The following is a 20,829-nucleotide window of genomic DNA, read 5'->3' on the forward strand; positions in this document are numbered from 1 at the left end:
AAAACAATTGACTTTTGTATTTTAACCTTGTATCCTGTGACCTTGCTATAACCAGTTATTAGTTCCAGGAGTTTTTGCATAGATGATCTTGTCATCCATAACAAAGACATTTCGTTCCTAATCTGTATCCCTTCTATTTCCTTTTCTTGTCTAATTGCATTAACTAAGACTTCTAGTAGGATGTGGAAAAGGAGTGGTGAGAGGGAAAATCTTTGCCTAGTCTTGATCTTAGTGGGGAAAGTTTCCAGTTTCTCACCATTAAGTGTGGTGTTAGCTGTAAGTTTTCGGTAGATATTCTTTATCAATTTGTGAAAGTTCAACTCTATTCCTAGTTTACCAAGAGTTTTTACCATGGATGGGTGTTGGATTTTGTCAGATGCTTTTCTTCATCTATCGATAGCACCATGTGATTTTTCTTTGTTAGCTTGTGGATGTGATGGATTACATAAACTGATTTTTGAATGTTGAACCAGCCCTGAATACCTGGGACAAATTCCACTTGTTTCAGTATGTAATTCTTCTTCTATTTTTTAAAAATCTGTTAAAATTTTTATTTTATTTTACTTTATTATTTTGTTTTTGGCCACACCGTGTGGCTTGTGGGATCCTAGTTCCCTCACCGGGGATTGAACCCGGGCCCCCTGCAGTGGAAGCATGGAGTCCTAACCACTGGACTGCCAGGGAATTCCCTGTAATTCTTCTTATACATTGTTGGATTTGATGGCTAATATTTTGTTGAGGATTTTGCATCTGTGTTCGTGAGAAATATTGGTCTGTAGGTTTCATTTCTTGTAATATCTGTGATTGGTTTTGGTATTATGGTACTATTAGCCTCATAGAATAAGTTAAAAAGTATTCCTCTGTTTCTATCTTCTAAAAGGGATTATGGAGACATGGCATGATTTCTTCCTTAAATGTTTGGCAGAATTCACCAGGGAAGCCCTCTGGACTTTGTGCTTTCTGTTTTGGAAGGTTATTATTATATTATTAAAATAATTATTTGAATTATTGTTTTAAATTTTTTAATAGATATTTGTCTTTCTCCGTCTGACTTATTTCACTTAGTATGATAATCTCCAGGTCCATCCATGTTGCTGCAAATGGCATTATTTCATTCTTTTTAATGGCTGAGTAATATCCCATTGTATATAGGTAGCACATCTTCTTTATCCATTCATCTGTCCTCAACAAAATACTAGCAATCCAAATCCAACAATACATTAAAAGGATCATACACTATGATCAAGTGGGATTTATCCTAGGGATGCAAGGATTTTTCAGTATCTGCAAATCAATGGCTGTGATACACCACCACAAGTTAAAGAATAAAAACCATATGATCATCTCAATAGATGCAGAAAAAGCTTTTGACAAAATTCAACACCTATTTATGATTAAAGACTCTCCAGAAAGGGTCCTAGAGGGAACATATTTCAAAATAATATAGACCATATACAAGTAACCTACAGCTAACATCATACTCAACAGTGAAAATCTAAAAGCATGTCCTGTAAGATCAGGAGCAAGACAAGGATGTCCACTCTCACCACTTTTATTCAACATAGTTTTGGAAGTCCTAGCTGTGGCAAACAGAGAAGAAAAAGAAAAGGAATCTAAATTGGAAAAGAAAGAAGTAAAACTGTCACTGTTTGCAGATGATATGATATTAGACATAGAAAATCCTAAAGGTGCTACCAGATAACTACTAGAGCTCATCAATGAATTCAGTAAAGTGACATTTTCTTTGCTGAGGAATTTTTAGTCTACTTTAGAACATAATGCATATTGAAAAGATGCCATTTATATACAGTTGTGTATAAAGTGGATTTGAAAGTTCTGAAGAAACTAAGAGCATGCATCACCAAGGAGCTGTAGTAATCCAGAGGTTTGTCTGGGACTGTTTTTTATTTATGGAGGGGGTAGATTTAAGTAGTTTTAGGAGGAGGTCAAGGGTCTGGAAAACACTCAGATAGTGTCACTTAGATTGAGAGGATTATGTTTTCCCTAGCTATGGGAAGTTCCAAATTTCTAAGATTTTACCTGGAGAAAAGAATATATATATAATTTTTAAAAACAGAAGCTGAAATATTGTTTAATGATTTCAGTATAAAGCTGTTCTGTTGGCAGGACAAACAATAGGCCATTGATTAAAATGATGTTACAATAGGTACAACTACTGAGACAATGTTTGCTCATTTAATACATAAGAACGTATTATAGAAGCATGCACACAGGGATGTGCCGAGCGCTCTGATCTGCATCATACATAAATCATGAACAATTACGGTGTGTCTGTATTTTCTATAAGACACGTTACAACGGATCCTCAGTTTCCCTTTAGAGTTCCTAAGCTTTTCTGAGAACATTTGAGCTTCTGAGTACATTTGCACTTTTGAAGGAATAAGTGCATTTCAAAACTGAGATTATTTCATAGAATAATTTCTTATTAATATGAGTGTTATTATGAAGAGAAATAAACTTGCTTTAGCCTATTGAACTGTAATATTATCTGCCTATTTTCATTTGTTAATTCTTACAAGATTATTACTTGTACTCACCTCATTTTCTCCCTAAGTGGTAAATAGTTGTACTTTTCAGTTGCTTTGCCATCTCGTTTGTTAAAAACAATTATTTATGAATAATTGTTGTAGCTTTGAAGCATTTCAGGATTCATCTTTTTTTTTTGGATAGAAATAGTATGTATCAGACTATTGATAAGAATAATATTCAGTGGAAATCAAATATTTTTTAATGATTCCAGAAAAAGAAAATTAAATTGTGTCTTAACAATTTTGGCTCCAGTAATCGTAGTATAAAATATAGACATTTCAGATTGAAAACAATGGTTAAGGAGATTTTTGGGTGGCATCTGAGACTTCACCTTACTTGAATGTAATTTAGTTAAAAACACAGTGAATGTACAGAAAACACTGTCCAAACACAGAGCTGCTCTTTTCCAAGTACCTTATTGGACATGGTCACGTTTTTTGATCACGTGCATTCTCAAATTTGACTGTGTGGAAGTGAATTGGAACAACCAATTAGGGTTGTAAAGAAAATGATCACTTTTAAAATTGTTTCTCAAAGACAAAGATGACTTCATAAGTGCCAGTACATCTTACTCTTTTTTTTTTTTTTTAAAAACTAAGATTCATATGCCTTCTTTTGAGGAAAGAATAAAAAATGAGAATATGGCTTGGAACGTTGCATGCTGCCTTCTATAACTCTCTATAGGGAAAACGTCCTTATAGAATATTTTGAAGAAGCTTATGTGATGACTTGTCTTACCATACTGAAAATAATAAAAGCAAACACTATTAATCCTCATAGAAACCCTATGAATTGTGTGATTCCCCTTTGTCCAGTTGTGTGATTCAGTTGTGTGACATCCTCATTGTACAGATGAGGTAACTGAGGCTTAGGGAGGGCCAGTGACTTCCCAAGAGTAGGCAGCTTGGTAAATGTCATGCCCACACCCTGTCTGGCTCCAGAATCTACACTTGGTCCTCACTGTTTCCAACCCAGAAAGGAGAGACCCCAATACGGTGAGATGAGAAAGATGTGAGCAGAGGGGACTGAGTGGGGAGCGTCTGGGGAGACTCAGAAAGGAAGGCGTGCTGGGGGGGGGGTGGTGGGGGAGGCTGGGAAAGGAGCAGGCTTCCCAAGCTAAACAGTTGATGGAGATAATCTTCACTTACCCTCCACCAGCTCTGTGACTTTGAGCAGGTTACTTAGATCCCTGGGACCCCTTTACCTAAAGGGGGAATGATGCAGGCCTGGTCTGCTCAACAGGCAGAGAAATTGTCCCCTGAGAAATTGTCACGTTAACATTCGAGTTAGCACAGCTGACTGTGGATTGTGGATGATCCCAATCTTCTGGAATTTTCTGAATGGCTAATAATGCCCCAGTAATGTCTCAACAGCTTTGTACTTGCAGTGCACACACTCACAACGGGAGCTTCTTTGCTCTTCCTTGTGCCAAGGACCCTTCGGGCACTTTGCTGAAGCCTGACCCCTTCTCACAGCAATGCTTGTAAATGCATAAAATGTATACATAGGGTTACAAAGTAAATAGTTATATTGAAATGCTGATATCAATGTACTAGAAATTGTAACATAGTGTCTTCTTAGTTATTAGCGCATTCAAAAACAAGATCTAGTGGTGACTTTAATAAATACTGTTATTTTGAAGTAAAGGGGACCATAAACAATATTTCTAGATGTCTTGGACAATGATTGCTATTAAAATATCTGTAACTTATGTTGGTAACATATGCACGGGCACTGGTGAATATAGTCTGGTTTGTCTACATTTGTGACTGAAGAATATGCTAAATTTTAGCTAGAGGTTAGTGAAAATAAAGATGTAATTTTTTTCTATTCATCTCAACAGACCCCCTATATCATATTTGTACCACATGTTAAGAACCCCTGAGCTGTGTGGTTCACTGCTTCAAGTTCTGTGAAAAACCCTCCTGAGCTTTGATTGAACTTCTAATGAATCTTTAGATCAAGCTAGGGAAAACCGGTACCTTAAAAGTAGTCTTCCTATTTGCAATCATTGTAGTCTGAATTTATGTAGTTTTTCTTTAATGTCTTTCAATACAATTTTTATAATAATCTCCATAAATGTCCTGCAAATTCTGTAAGATTCATTCTTAGATACTTTATATGTTTTGTTAGTATTTGCTATTCTATTTAATTTCTAACTATGGATAAGTTTAGAAATACTATCAGCTTTTGTATAATGAATTGTTAAGCTAGCCAATGACTTTCAGAATTTCTACCTCCATAATCGTATCATCTGGAAACGATAACGGTTGCTCTTTTTTATCCAATTTTGTGCTTTTAATTTTTAAATTTTCTCTTACGTACTGATAGGACTTTCAGTGCAATGTTCAATAGAAACAGTGGTGTCTGTGAAAGTGTTCTTTCTGATTTTCAAGGAAATACTTTGAATATTTTCCCACTTAGGAGTGACATGCTAGAACCAATTTTTAGCAGCTAGCAAGAGCCAATCATTAACTTTTCATGAATTTTGCATGAAAATACAATCATTATTAAAAATTAAATTACATAAACATAATTAATTAAATCATATTAAAACAAAAGTAATACATTCTGAAAACTCACCACTTCCTACTTTATGTCATCTTGCTGTTATCAGTGCTCTTGAGGTTATTTACATACCTTGTGTCTGCGTGGTGAAAATACTATATAATGATTCTTTTTCCAACTTCCTGGTCAGTGACATCACGTTGATAGCTTTGAATTGGCCATGGTACGAGTATTTACACCATGGAAAGTGGCAAATGCTACCAATCAGGGTTTTTAATTTTCCTTAAGAGCCTGTTGTTCAACGTTTACTAACACACCTCTGATCAAGACTGATGTTTGCCACAGGCTCTAGCATTTTCCTAGCCTGTTAACTAAAAAGAAAGGAAATTAAAGAAGAAGAGAAGGGAGGGTGGCAGGGAAATAGGAAGGAAAGGAAAGTAAAAGGGAAGGAAGAAGAGAGGAAGAGAGGACAGGAAAGCTTTAATCAGTGTATTAACCCGCACGTGGTGTTTCCCCCCAGATAGCGGTGACGCTCCTCTGGCGTCTGCCCTGCCCCGGGCTTCCTTCAGCAGCTCCTCAGAGCGGTCCAGCAGCCACGGCCCTGGCTTCGCAAGCCTTAATCGCAGAGACGGTGAGTCTGCAGCTGTCTTCTTGTCAATCCACGCTGATTCTTTCCCAGAGAGAATTATTTTCAGTTTTAGTTCATATTCCTTCTTATAGGTCAAAACTTAATTATATTGAGTTTAATGAAACTGAAGAAAGCAGCAGGTTCATCATATCTGCTAGTATTCCTCTGCTAGCTTTCTTCTTGCTTATGATCCAGTTTTTGGTTTGTTTTGATATCTTCCTTCCCTATTGATTGCCAGCAAATGATCATCAATAAGATTTATGAGAAGGGAATTATTGGAGTCTAGATTTTTTCCAGGGTTATCATCCCTTTTTAGTTTTAGGACCGGCGACAGAAGGGTGACTAGTCAAGTGCGCTGGTCATGAATAACTACAACAACACAAGAAGGAGCCAGTGCTGCAGCCACTGGGGAAGCCTGATGTTTGCAAGATGTGAAGCTGCCAAAGGATGTCATGGGAAAATGACTCCATTCCCAGGACTTGGCCTGGGAGGAGACCAGGTGAAGGCTGCTACTGAAAATAAAGATTCCCTTCCTATTAGTGGGAAGGGAGTTAATGACTTACTTTTTGGAAAGGTCCATTTTTGCTACTTGAATGTTGTCGAGTGAATTACCTCTTCTATTGCACAAATACTAATTCAGTGGATTAAATAAGTGAATATATACACTTCAAATTCAAATGCTTTGCTACTTTTTTTGATTAACTTTCATTGGAGTATGGTTGCTTGACAATGTTGTGTTAGCCTCCACTGCACAACAAAATGAATCAGCCGTACCCATACAGATATCCCCTCCCTTTTGGACTTCCCTCCCACTTAGGTCACCACAGTGCATTAGGTAGAGCTCCCTGTGCTATACAGTATGTTCCCATCAGTTGTCTATTTTATACATAGTATCAATAATGTATATATGTCAATCCCAGTCTCCTAATTCCTCCCACCCCACCCCTTTCCCCCTTGGTATCCATACATTTGTTCTCTACGTCTGTGTCTCTATTTCTGCTTTTGTTTTGCTACTGTTTTAAGGGATAGATTTTTTAAAGGAAAGATGAATTCAGAAAGTAAAAGTTAAAATTAACTGTGTCCCATGTAAACGCACTGCTGTAAATTCTGGAGATACTACTAAGGAATTGAGTGTTTTCCTCCCTTTCTTTGACATTTCTAAGATCAGAGTTAAAGTCTAGCTTGAACTTTACTGTGTCCTTAAGGATCAAATTTGGGAACCTAGTAAGTGATCAAATAGATTGGCAGGGAAGAGTAAGAACACAGGTGAAGAAATTCAGTGAGCTCAGGATGGGAAGGCATGTCCATTAATTGTCCACCTTCATGGTCTTTTCCCAGGAAAAAGCATTTTGTGGCCAGATATTTACTCCTCAAAGCATCATTCATAATCATTTTTAGCACCCCAGTAAAAATATATTCTCATTGAAACCAGATTTCAATGAGATCAGTTATCAAATTACCCATTTTCGGTCTGGTGGTTATTCTAATATCAGCTTAACATCTAAACTTTCCAGTGGTTTCCCTAAAATTGTAAAAACTAAATAAGCCATATTTAATTAGTTTAAAGAGGCCCGAGGGGCTTGTGTGTTGTGTTTCTAATTTGCATGTGTAGAGTATCTTTATGATTCAGGCCTCCAGTGCTATCAATATGGTGGCACTGGGAAGTTTATAAACATTAGAAGGGAAAATCCTGAAGCTTAAGATGAACTTATTTCCATTATATTTAATTAAAAAACTAATAACTCAGAATATTATAAGACATCATTATAAAATGGTAAGTACAAAGCTTATCTTTTATATTTAAACTACTCTCTTTGCAAATTTAAATTAATTATTTTAAGAGTGGCAATCAACTGATGAGGGTTTTTTTTTCATGGTTGTTGCTACTCTGATTGCATATAGTGTACATTTCACTAAATATCCCTAGATATTACCACCTGATTTCAGACCCATTTCTAAAGCATGCTTTAGACAGCACAATTTATCAATATTCCTTCTGAAGGATTATCTATATGTGTTTTCTGTTAAAAGCCAGCATCCCCGAGTCTTTATTGACATTTCCTTTGCCTTGGTAAATGCTGGAGAACATATTAGTTCACTTTAGTTTAGATGATTATGATGTAAAATGTGGATAGTATGAAATGTGGATGAATATAATGAGGGCGATGATTCTTCATATATAGTAGTTTTAGCTTTTTGGAATATTTTGTGTATGATCTAGTGAGGAAAATCCTGTTAGACTCCCTGATTGTATGGTTAAAATTTCCTTGGTCTGTGTTGTAGTATTTGGAAGTTTTAAAGAGGGTGGTCTGTCTTACACCCCTAGTTTCTTATTTTGCCCATAAGTCATTGCGCTTCTAGAATGTTCATGAAGAATTAGAAATGTCTCAAATATCACAGCTTCCACCAAGAACTTTATACATAGCAGCTGATCAATTCATCTACCTGATACATAAAGGTAGTAAGAGAATAGTCTATACATAATTTTTGATTGTATGTGTGTGCATATATATAAATTTGACCCACTGTCTAACCCCCCAAAGCCAAATAATTCAAACTTTAAGGCATTTTATGATTTTAAAGTACTTCACTGATTCAACACATAACAAATGTTAATTAATTGACTAGAACTTATTGCACATTTCATGTTTTCTCTTTTACATATTTTTTACTTATGCAGTTTATGTATTTATTTTGTTTTCTATTAATTTATGAAAAGTAGTAAGATATTTCTTAGGAAAGACTTTGCAATAAATAGAAGAAAGAAGTCTATGAAGGATATTAAGAGGAATGAGCGGAGAAGTTAGGAGGGATCCAGGCGTTTCTAGGGACAGGTGGGCCAAAGCAGAGAGATGCAGACCTTGCATCTTTGAAAACCATGATTCCTGAGCATGTTACCACCTGTTTGCCAGTGTTTTCTGTGAGCTCCCTAATGGAAGTGTTGGTTATTGTAGAGATAGGAATGGGCTAGTATCATCACTCAACATTGGACTAAGTGCTCCTGGAGTTTACTTTTGAAATTTCTAGTCTGGTTCCTCTAGCATTCCCATTTTGAAGTCTGGGATTGGGTTCCAGATAATACATTTAACAAAGTATCCCCTCTGAGGTCATACACCTTACCTTTTTATACAGAGAAACACAAATTACTGGAAATGCCTGAATGTATAATTTTTCTGAACTGATGGATTTTTTTTAAGGGGTAAAACACAGACACGTACATGTATTCATATACCTATTCAAGAAAATTGATGCCATTAGATAAAAATGTAAAGTTCTTGAAGCTTTACATCTTTACAGTCAAATTGGGTTTGACTATTCATATTAGCTGAATTTGTTTTCATCAATATTAAATTGATATTTCCTAGAATTACAAGTGACCTAATATTTCTCATGTAAAATCAAGATTGCTGAAATCTGTGTATTCTAAATAAGAACATGCTATAATATTGACTTCATTTTTTTCTTCTCAAAAATCTCCTAAAGGAACTTTATGCAGTTTATCCAAGTTTATTCAAAACAAAAGTTAAAAAACCAAAAGTAAACAAACTACCTTAGAGTAAACCACGCTGGACTTTCATTCTAGATCTTGCATGTGAAAATAACCTTTTGTTTTTACAATTATTGTTACTGGAGGTGACCCTTCATGAAACTGGCTTTAGCATTTCAGATGCTGCTTTCCAACTCCGGATAACATGTTCTTTTTAGCCACGTGACGTGTCCTCTTTAGTCACCGCAGGCATGGTGGTGAGATGAGTGGTCTGGCCAGAGCTGATTGAGATTGATTAGGAGGAAGTGTACACACATTTTGTTCTCCTTTTTTGTTCCCCCAAAGTGCTTGCATAAACAGTCATCCCCAGAAAGAGGGACAACTCCGTTCATGGCCCAGATGCTGAAAATCACGCCCTCTAATGCGGCAAGCCACTCATCACTGACAGTGCAAATGAGACTGCTTTAAATTTAACTTGATCAAAAATGGCATATCAGATTACTATATTGTGTATTGCAAACAGAAAGTAGATGGAGACAAGCTGAACTGACTGGATGTTTTCTTTTCTCTTTGTAATTCTTCACCTTTCCTGTACCGAGACATTGATCATATTTCCTCACAACAGACTTATGTGTTGGTGGAGCCAGGAAAGACTTTGTCTAATGCTCCCAATACAATTGATGGCTGAGCATATTAGCAACAATTCTCAGCGTTAAGATATTTATTTCTCACTTTAGGAAGTACATTTACTAGTACAAGTTAATACTCCAGGTTTTAGCAGGAAATAAATACACATGATTCGATTAGGAGACAATGCTTAGGCCTGGGCATCAGACACTAAATATTTTCTTATAACCTGGAACGTCTGATTATTTGGACTCTGCAATATCCCAAATAAGCCATGATGTAAAATTCACTGTTTTTTACAAAGAAATGTTAGAAAATGGAAAGAGTGAATAATAATTTAAAATATCTAGACGTATATCAACTCCTGATATAAATCAGAATATTACTGAATACATCAAAAATGTTTGATGCAAATCTTATAATAATAAAATTGTCCCTCATATTTTTTCATAAAATCGTAGTTCTCCAGTATTTCTATCTTTTATTCACAGGCTACGTGCCTGGTAGAACTGGTCAGTATTCCCAAATACTAGTGTGAGCAATTCAGATGGCAATAAAAGGGCTTGCAAACCAGATTTTTATAAAGGCATATGAATGTACTGGGGACTTTTTGCCTCTGGATGTCAGATTTTTCATTCTGTTTATCTGTGCTTCCTAAAAGTTTTTAGACCTATTAGGGCCAAGACACATTCTTTTTCCGATTTTTCTTAACAAATGATCCTGCAGATGCAACTGTGGGTATTGAGTGCAGTGGACAGGCCAAATGTAATAGCATCCATGTAAAATACACCCATGTACTAAAGCACAGAGCACTGTCTTGGTGACCAGGCAACTTTATTAAATCACGGCATGATGGTAGCATGTGAGAGGAGAAGCCCCCAAATCCCAGGGTTCGTGCAGACCCTGCCGTACAGTTGTCACACAGAACTCATCTGCTCAGATTTTCCCATGGTCCTTTTCAAGGTCTGGAGTCTCCAGGTTACCTCCATAGAACCTAAGATGCTAGATGAGACAAACCAGAATAAACCAAACGTGTTTTTCAGCGTTGTCAACAACCTTCAGGGAGGCAATGTTGTCATTTCTCTCTACCAAGTAGCCCAAATTATAGCACTACCCCCAGAATAAGGCAATCCTCAGTCTCTTTTGGATTCAGTGGACTCTTTTGAATGGGTGAACATCTTCCAGGGATGCTCAGATTTCTTTGTTCCTGCTTCTTTCCAAGACAGTGTTTGGGTTTACAGAAGGGCTGGTGCCCTCATGGAGCTGGATGGTGGGGCTTCTCACGTTGGGGCTCAGCTCCTTGCTATCTGCTGAAGGGAGTTCGTCTGCTTTTAACGCTGAGGGTTACTTGGCACCTGCTCCTGAAGCCTGTGGCGGATTTACCTCTTGGTAAGACCGTGTTCCCAGGGAACAGGTCATTGTCCCTTCCGGGATCTTTGCGATGTCACTTCTTGCCTCCCTGAAGCCTGACCATGAGTCTCATTTGGTTTCCAGCCTGAGCAGCCTTGGTTACAGGTTTAATTTGCCTTTGCCAAGTTGACCTGTTCAGATCCAGTCAGACTCTCATCTCACTTCTGTGCCCCCTTTTGATGGCCTGTGGGCAGTCTGGTTCACCATGCCAAGGGGAAAAAGATCGTCAAATGGTTTTGTCCTGGCAGTTTAGTCCAGAAGAAACCTATCACTTCCACTCAAAGCTTGTTGGCCAGAGCTGGTCACATAGCCTCACCCAACCACCAGGGGGCGTGGAAATCGCAATCCTCTAAGTGCCTGGAAGGTAGAAGAAGGGAAATAGTTGGCAACCATTAGTAATGACTACACAGCCCCCTACAAGGTGATCTCCCAAAATTCCAAATGGAAGCCAAGACAAAGCCTTTCCACAGCTTGCTTATTCCTCTCACTTTTCTGATCCCCCTGGGACTTCGCTCCTGAGCAAGGTGTCTGAATCACCCTCCCACCACCTTTTACCCTTCCTCCATTTCCTCTCTTTCCCACGATCGTCTGGGTTCCCATCTCTTCTTCCTGCCAAAGAGGGAGACATCACACGTCCTGTTTCCTATTTTCTCAGTTGGTTTTTGCCCTCCCTGGCTTCTCTAGGGCTTCATGGGATAATGATCACTGGCTAACAGGATTTACCGGAGAGGAATGAAAAACACAACAGTTTATCCTTGCAAAATTATGTCTGTGTTTATAATCTGCCCAGTAAGTATCTTATGGTGGCCACAATTTTGCCATAGTATTTTTCCAAGAGTAAGTACTGCCTATGACGTACTTGGCAACTTCCCAAAAGGTATGTGGAAGCCCTTCTAAGCACTATCCAAATTCAAAAATAGTTGTCTAGCAAATTCCACTCTGTTCTTTTCCAAAGTAATCACTTTTACATCATGTATAATATACAGAAATGTTCATGAACGTTATTTATTTAACAGTATGTATCCTTGACATACACCATGATGTCTTTGTGTACTCCACTTTTAATAAATATTATTGGCATCCCTATGGAGATATATTTTATCCCATTACATACTGCTTTACTCATCCAATGCAATTACATTGCCTCTTGTAGGGATAGTCCCTTTTTCTTGTTTGGAGTCACTGATGAAAGACGTACCAAGTGAGGTGACCTTCAATCCTGCCAAAGGGGTGAGGTTCAATTAGCAACCTTTCATGAGGCATCTGGGATCACTAATGATCAAAGCACACAGGAGTCTTGAACTTCTGGTTTAACTTGTGGCACAGAGACTGGTCCAGGAAGGCCACAGCCAGTGACAAAGGCTAATGGAATATCTCAGTGGACCCTGTGGTCAGCTACTCCCACCTTTGCTCTGAACATTAATGAGGAGCTTCTGGACTAGGGGCTGACTGGAAGATGGTATTTCAGGGGTTCCCTGTTCTCTCTGTCCTGTGATCCTTGCAGTAGACTCTTCCCTTGTTGCCATGTTTCCTCCAAGGAAATCCAGTGGAGCAGGCTTTTCTCCGACACAAAATAATGCCATACTTTGCTGGGGATGAATGCCTACACCCCAAAAAAATGCACCTTTGTCAGTAGTATTTACATTTTGTGATGCTTAGACCTCATCCTTTTTGCATTCTCATTTTACTACTCTATTTTGTATAGCAGCTCGTCTGTACATATCTCTTTTTATCCAAGGCTTCCACAGTGTGCTTACAAATTGTAATGAATTCAGCTACATAACATCACTAAAGAAAATGGTAAGTTTTACCATCAATGGACTTTTTTTCCAAAGGCTTCTGGCTAACTGAGCAGTCAAGTATGGATGGATAATTTAGTACTCATGGTTTTATTTCTAAGCATGTCACCCTTGCATTTCCTGACATGATCCTACACTGAATTTAATTAAAAAGAAAAAGGAGCTCTTGCCTTAAGAAGAGTAACGGTGTGTCCCTGGGAAGTGGTGGGGGCCTTGGAGCAGAGCGCCTGGCCTCCTGCCCTTCTGGGCATCCTGGATTCCCCACTGCTCTCTACATATCAGAGGGAGATGCAGCTATTCTGAGTGGCCTCAACAATGATCTGGAATCATATCTGTTCTGAATAACTGAGGGGGCCTCTGAAAGATGCACAATGATGCTTTTATAGAATTAGACCAGATCTCAGAGCTGCATCTCTCATAAACATGAAGATTTCACGGGAGATGCACAAATAAACTTGGTCATACATTTTATTCAGTCATGCATGAGGTATTTAGCACATGTTCGGATGGTTTATAGGCTTGCTGGGCAATTCGTATTTTATTTCTAAGGTGAGAAATGAGCAAAATCATCTTATAGTCTTGTCAATACAGAACTTCAAACACATAAGAACTGCAAAGCCTGAGATCAGTTCAGATCTGAATGCCTCTCTACTGTGTGTTTCTTTAAAACTTGGTCAGGAGTGTCTATGAGAGAAGCAAAACAAAACACACAGTAGCAATGGATTTTTGTTTATTTTATGCAGAAAGAGCTGCAGCGATGAATGTTAATTGCCAAGGGCATTGAAAGTTGTCCCTCGGGACACTGCACACAGAACTTAAGGGAGTCACGTGTGAACAGTCACACTGTACTTTTTTTCTTTAATATCACTGGCATTTAATTTGAATCACAAATTAACAAGTATACACTTATTTTTTATTTAATTTTAAATTGTCTGTTTACAAAACCATTATAGGGTATGTCTGCATTTAGTACAGGAATCTGTTTTACAATTAGGCAGCTCTGTGTGATTTTTTCATTATGGATACACTTTTTGGAAAACTACCTGTTGTCTCCTGCTCAGGCTGCTAGCAGACTGCAGGAAGCACAGCAGAAAGGGAATCAGAGGTTACCTAGACAGGTCCAGAGGGAGGATTTCTGCAATTTTTACATCCTGATAGCCAGAAATGGTATATGTAGATAGTTGGAATTGCTCCTTAAGAAATCAGAGCTGGAGCAAATGCTTAAATTTCCCTCAGCAATGTAGGCAGGGTTGTGACAAAAACACCAATATATAAATCCCAGAGATCTCTGAGTGGGATGGTCAGGGAGCATCCCCAGGGCCTGCCGCCCTATGGCCCCTTTTTCCTGGGAACATCTGTTACTCCTGCTTATCTCACCCTCTCCCCACTCACCCAGCCCCGCCTGGAATCTGGAATGAGTTTTCTGTGAATTAAGATACATTTAAGAGAGGAAAGAAATACACAGAGCTTGATGAGCTCCCATTTGAGACAATGTAATGGAGATCTTGGAGGGAAACTTCCCTTGGTTACAATTTCAATTTAGCCATTTACTTGCTTGACATTTAGATGCCCTGGAGATAGGTTAGTCTGTTCACTTCAGATTATCCCACTTGACTTTGCTCCCTTTGGTATCTTTCTGCTCTGGACCTTGTTCCAACTTGAAGAAGGCATGAGCTATTCTCCTTTTCAACTCTGGGTAATTTCTACCTCTGGGTAATTTCCCCCTCTGCACAAAGCTGACACTCATTATGACAGTGCATGCCCCGTGGCCACCAGGGGCAGGGGTCATTTTCATCTTGATCAGTGACCAGAATAATTAAGGCCCTAGCTGAGAGTTTCCTGTTCAGCCTTTCCTCTCCCCAAAGACACAAGTCACTGCCTGTGTCTGAGCCAACGAAAGGGGGGGGGAAACAACCACACAGGGATAACTAGAGACAGAAACCTTCCAATATATCTGCCAGTATATCAATATAAAAGACAGTCTGGTATTGATAAGCAAACAATACTGAATAACTGACAAATCGCAGGGATATGTTCTTAGAAGGGGTAGAGAATGAAAAGGGAGCTAAGCTTTAATAAAATACCCTCACCCGAACCTAAAATGATTGTTTTTTGCTTGTCTGCAAAGCAGAGACTGTAACACCCGTCCCACTTGCCGGGTGCATGGAGGAGTTGTGAGGTAGCACTTAGAGCATCAGGGAGGGTCCTGAACACATCACATGCTTGTGACAAGTTTTGGCTTTCCTCATTTTCTCTCCTTTATCTAGTATAAAGTGGCAGGTAACGGGCCATTCAGTAATGAAAAGACTGCAATGCCCCACACTCTGGATGTCACCCCTCTTTCACCATGACTGTCTCCCGTCTTGCGATCGTGTATGGGAGAGAAAGTATTGTGCTAGATGCTCTAACACAGCTTCTTGTTGAATTCTCATTGCAGCCCTAAAGCATACCTATCACACTTTGCTGGGAGGGATGTTTTGTGTTCAGTGTCCTAAGCTGTGGAACCTTGTTCTGTGCAAGTCAGACCCTCTGGACATGTTTTCCTTTGTATGAATTGTGACACTTTATTCAACTAAGGGGCTGAGGCAGGAGACAGGACGGTGACAATGGAAAAAGACAGTCTGTGGTGTGGTCAGGGGAAGAGCTGGGTGGGAGGGCAAGTGCCTTTCTTGTGGGTTCAGCGCTGGTGACTCCAAAACAGTAATTGCAAATCCCTGGGCTCTGTTTCAGGGGGTGTTGGTTCCCAGGGGGAATTTACTGAAGATTCGCAACATTGAATAATGCAGGCTGATCAGTTTCAGAACCACTGCTCTGCAGCTAAGAGCTGGTGGGGCGGCTGTGCTCAAGCGTACCCACTTTAATGTTGTTTCAGTGTATTTTGTTTTGTTTTCCATTACAGAACAGTGATCTCCCTTACCCGTCAGTAAAACTGTTCGGGGCTCCCTAACAGTCCTCAGGTTACATTTGTGCATTTCCCACTTTTTCCAGTCATTAGAAAAAAGGGCATCTACCCCGGTGGACTGCGTGCATGGGCGAATGCACAGTAATTCAGCATCATCACCCTACAGGGGTCTGGGGATTACGCCGTGGCTGTGTTACCCAGCTGAAATGAATTGCTTTGCAGCACAGGGAATTCTGCAGTTTCATTACTTTATCAGAGTACCTACTTAATCACATAGCTTAATTTGCATACCAGTAGCACCTTCTCACCACAGGTAAGGAATATGAAATGTTCAAGGTTGATTACCAGCAGATGGTGAAGAGTGGTTGACAGAGACGTGGCTGCATCATCTGTGGGAGAGGCTGGTCCCAGGGCAGATGCTGGAAGCATGCTGACGCTTTTTACTCTGTTGCATTTCTGTCCATGTGGTACCCGTGTTGATGATACTTCCCGCTTCAAGAGAGATTAAAGATGACAGAGAAAGATTGTGAAATGCAAAAAGAAGAAGTTATCTTCAGTACATTCTTTACAACCTTGATACTAAGAATACAGGACATTTAGCAGTTTCGCAGAGATTGAAACTGATTCATATAAAACTTCAAATGTAGAACCTTTAAGTTAAAATGATCAGCTAAATGCCAACACCTAATTTCTGACTTCTTTTGGCAATTATTATAAAATTACAGGCAGTTGCAGAGTAATGTTACTTGGGACTGTTAGTTAACCCTCAGCTAGAACCCAGAAGGACTTAGCATTCATCAAACATTAGATGGGACCTTTGCACAAATCAGTAGAAGTAGCAGGGAGGTGTTGGGTGGTGATCAATCTTGTTATTAAAGACAAAGAAAGACTGAAAACTATCACAGGTTGGAAGACACTAAGGAGACAAGGTGACTAAATGCAATGTGGGGTTCTGGAACAGAAAAAGGGAGTTAGTGGAAAAACTGGAGACATCAAAAGAAAGTTTGTCATTTTGTTACCATTGTACCAGTGTTAATAGCTTAGTTTTGATCAAAATACCATGGTGATGTCAGATATTAACATTAGGACACACTGAGTAAAAAGTAGACAGGAACTCCCTATCCCATCTTTGCAACTCATTTGTAAATCTGAAATTATTTCAAAATAAAAAGTTTAATAATGCATTACAGAACAGCCAGAGTTGTGGCACGTTTAAGACGTGGATCAAAGGAAAAGACATTGTGCTTGTGGTTGAGAGGAAATTTTGGAATTTTGGAATAAAGATTGCAGGAAATGAGGAAATCTTAGAAAGAATTTGAGTTTTAAAGAATTTGTAAGCTTTCAATTTTGCTAAGGGTTATACACGTAGTGCCGTTAGCAGAGGACATAGTGAAGCAACAGATGTGCCCACTTGCTAGTTTCACCTCCACACCCTGATGTAAGCGCTCCACTTCCATTTTCCTTTGAGCTGTCTTGTAACCATGTCACACACCTCCTGACATGTACTTGGTCGTAACAGCTTTTGTAAACAGGACATGGATGTTAATAATAGCCCCTAATAAAAAAGATAATAAATGTTGTCTAAAGTGTCAGACCTTATTATGAGAGCCTCCAATTAGATGTCAGGACAATGGGGAAAATTGTTTTTAAAGCTAGTTTTTTTGTGTTAGGGACTGTTTACATGACACTGTGTTTTCTAGACATGGATAATTAGCAAAATATCAGTTCCAGAATGCATTTCAAACCTGTTTCCCAATTTTTATATTGCATAATAATTTAAATTCAGAAAATTTAATATGACATCTAAATCCAAATTCAAAACTCATGTTTCTGTTAAACTAGAAGAACAAAATATATCAATAATACATTCACAGATATCCCTAATTCTTCGGTGTCTCACAGGCACTGGAGAAAACAAAGCACAGTAATTTCCACTCTGTGCCTATTGTCTTGAATACCTGAGAAACTCCTCCCCATTCACTTCCTCTGGGTTCTCGCTCACCCTCCTTGCTGACTTTTTAGAACTCTCCCTCCCTGCACAGAAATCACTTTCACCTCCACCCCTCCCATATTGCATTTCAAATCGTTCTTTGAAATGTCTGCTTCTCCTATGAGTCTGTAAGCACCATGAGTGTAGGGCTATGCCATAGCCATCTTTGTTATCCCAACATTCAACATTGTACTTCCTCATGCTGGGAATCCACAATTAAGGTTTTCTAGCTTTATTTTCCAACAAAGGAAAGTTTGTTATTTTCCAACAAAGGAAAGTTTGCCCTTTGTTTATGTCCAACAAAGGGCAAGTCATGCATTGAAGCCAGTAACGACACTAGTTCCAAGCACTGATGTAATGGCATGGTGTTTAGTTGTCCACCTATTACATTAAGCAATTTCACTTAGCGGGACACCCCAATACCAGAGAGTCAGGGGTTATGAACTAAGAAACAAAATTAATATAGGCTTCATCCATTTACATTTAACCTGTGTTTTTATGTTGTGTTTGTGTATGTGTATGTGAGTGTGTTTGTAAAATTCTGAGGCATTATATAATGCAGAATTTGAAACTATGATTTTCATAAATCTTATTTATGACCCCATTCTTACAGGTTAATATAGATTTCAAAGATTTCTCTGTCTTTAACGGTTTTCTTCTTTTTATTCCCACAAAAAGGAGCTGGTGGCTGGTCTCCCCTTGTGTCAAATAAATACCAGTGGCTGCAGATTGACCTTGGAGAAAGAATGGAGGTCACAGCTGTGGCCACCCAGGGAGGACACGGGAGCTCCGACTGGGTGACCAGCTACCTCCTGATGTTCAGCGATGGCGGGAGGAACTGGAAGCAATATCGACGAGAGGAAAGCATCTGGGTATGTGCTTTATTGAAAAGCAGTCTGTCGGAGGATGAATTATGCCAGTTACTGCATGTTGCTGCCCATCTGTCAGATCAAGTATAGAACCAGAGCCTCCTAAGTTACTTGAAAGTGTTTCCACTGAATGTAAGCCACATGTGACGTTCCAGAAGACACCGTCCATGGCTAATTTATGAAATAAGTAAAACAATTTTATAATGTAGCGAAATATTGAAAATGTCTTCCCATTCTTCCTTTAAATAGTGTGGAGTCTAAGGAATAAATAAGTCACATACGACTGATTTTATTTTTGTTTGATAACAAACACAATAGTTTATATTGCCTCAGCATTTTTAAATAAAGCGAATTCATTTTCTCTGTGCCCTCTGATAAACTGAAATTTCTGAAAGACCCTGAACATGTAAAAATAGATGTAATGGAGAGTCTCTCTGTGGAGGACTTGTTGAGGGATATGTTGAGTTCCTGCTCCAACAGGAACTTGCGCACCATGTGGCCCCTTGTAATTTATGGACAATAGATCCCTAGGATTCTTTGGAATCATAACTATTTTACATCAGTGACATAGTTTCTACTTCTGATTACATATCCATGCTTCTTTTAGAAGAATTAAATTTTGTTTGCTTAACTTTTTGAATATTAAAATTTATGTAATTTATTCTATATTTAGCATTTCATATCTTTAAATCACAGTCTGCTCTGAATGAGAAGCTCTAAAAGTAGAGTGTTGTAAAGGTCTGCAGCAGGTTTGCAATTGGCTGATGGGGTGTGGCCTGAAGAAGATTCATCAGGTGGAGAAGAAATTACTTTTTTCTTCTTCTTAAAAATATAATTTAGATGGTTGCCAAGAGCCAGGGGAAGGGAGTAATGGACTGTAAGTGTTTTAATGGAGACAAAGTTTCAGTTTGAGAAGATGAAAAAGTTCTTGAGATGGAAGGTGGTGATGTTTGCACAAGAATGTGAATGTTAATGTCCAGAACTGTACACTTAAAAGTGGCTAAAATGCTAAACTTTTTGTTATGTATATCTTACCACAATAAAAAATACACAGTGTATCTTCCATTTAATTTAGGCTAAGAATGTTGTATAACTTAAGAAATTTTTTTTCTTAATTGTCAGAGTAAGAAGAAAATTGTCAGCTAAAAAGCCGTTATGTCTTAGCACATAGCTTATCTATAAAAGTAACAGGCAACAAAATGATAATATTCGTTGTGTAACAAACGGCCCTCATTTGAATTTCCTTAGAACTCTGTAACTTATTATAACTTAATAGATTGTGGTCTACTTAATTTCTTATCCCTGGAGCTTTTATTAGTTAGTCAATAAATGTTGATGCAAATTGAATCAAGAAAAACTAGTTAGTTGTCTAATACTAGATAAAAGAACAAAGTGGGAAGGGCTATGTGAGTGTTTTTAGGGCTGGCTGACCTAAGGTTTCCAAACAAGTAATTGCCATGTGTATGATCCGAAGCAGATATTAATGTTGTGCTTATTCTAAGAACACCAAGTCCAAAGCAGGGTTAAGGTCAATATTGCTTAAGTGAGTTAAAGCTTAATGAAACATCTACTTACATAGAGAACTTTTGTTCAAAATTAAATATTATTTTTCAAAATTAGTTAACTAATAGTTAATGCCTACTTATTCTTCATTGTATTAATTAAGGTTCATATTTTCGCCCCGCTCCAATCCCATTTGATTGAGCAACTCTAACAATTCTTGTTTTTAGTTAAGCAGGTTGGAGAGGAATCATATGTAAGCATCACCCTCTGCTGATTTCTTTAAAGGTCAGGCACCCTTGGGGAAGTAGGGTCAAGAATATAGTGGCATTATTAACCCTAGATCATGCAGGTGAGGACAGAAGTGGACCCCTCAATCCTATCCATCCTATCACACAATAAACATGGGTAAAGTGGCCTGCCTTACACTCCTGCTGAGCTTGCATCCCTCCCTGTGTCCCCAGCACTTCCTGGTGCCTGGGGCCGAGCACGTTGGTAAATGTTTGCTGAATTAAAACGAATGAGTGGAAGATCCTCACATCTTCTGCGTGCACCACCG

At 38.6% G+C, this 20,829-nt stretch overlaps 1 protein-coding gene across 21 annotated transcripts in view; it reads left to right on the top strand.

Annotated features, from left to right (window-relative positions):
• Nucleotides 1-20,829, top strand: part of LOC309634348 (contactin-associated protein-like 3) — a 181,428-nt gene that overhangs the window by 122,348 nt on the left and 38,251 nt on the right. For 14 of the 21 annotated variants that reach the window (XR_014248004.1, XM_082404288.1, XM_082404294.1 and 11 more), the window contains 2 exons: nucleotides 5,579-5,689; nucleotides 18,580-18,773. Coding sequence is in view for 16 of the 21 variants with exons in the window: in XM_082404288.1 (XP_082260414.1) it covers nucleotides 5,579-5,689; nucleotides 18,580-18,773 (305 nt within the window). In the remaining 5 variants the exon portion in view is untranslated. Of the gene's footprint in view, nucleotides 1-5,578; nucleotides 5,690-6,002; nucleotides 6,249-18,579; nucleotides 18,774-19,443; nucleotides 19,841-20,829 lie in introns of those variants that run through there. The other 7 variants (XR_014248006.1, XR_014248007.1, XM_082404284.1 and 4 more) reach the window with 5 other exon arrangements.

The sequence above is a fragment of the Balaenoptera borealis genome (assembly GCF_965194805.1).
Source record: "Balaenoptera borealis genome assembly, chromosome: 8".
NCBI classification, from domain to species: domain Eukaryota; kingdom Metazoa; phylum Chordata; class Mammalia; order Artiodactyla; family Balaenopteridae; genus Balaenoptera; species Balaenoptera borealis.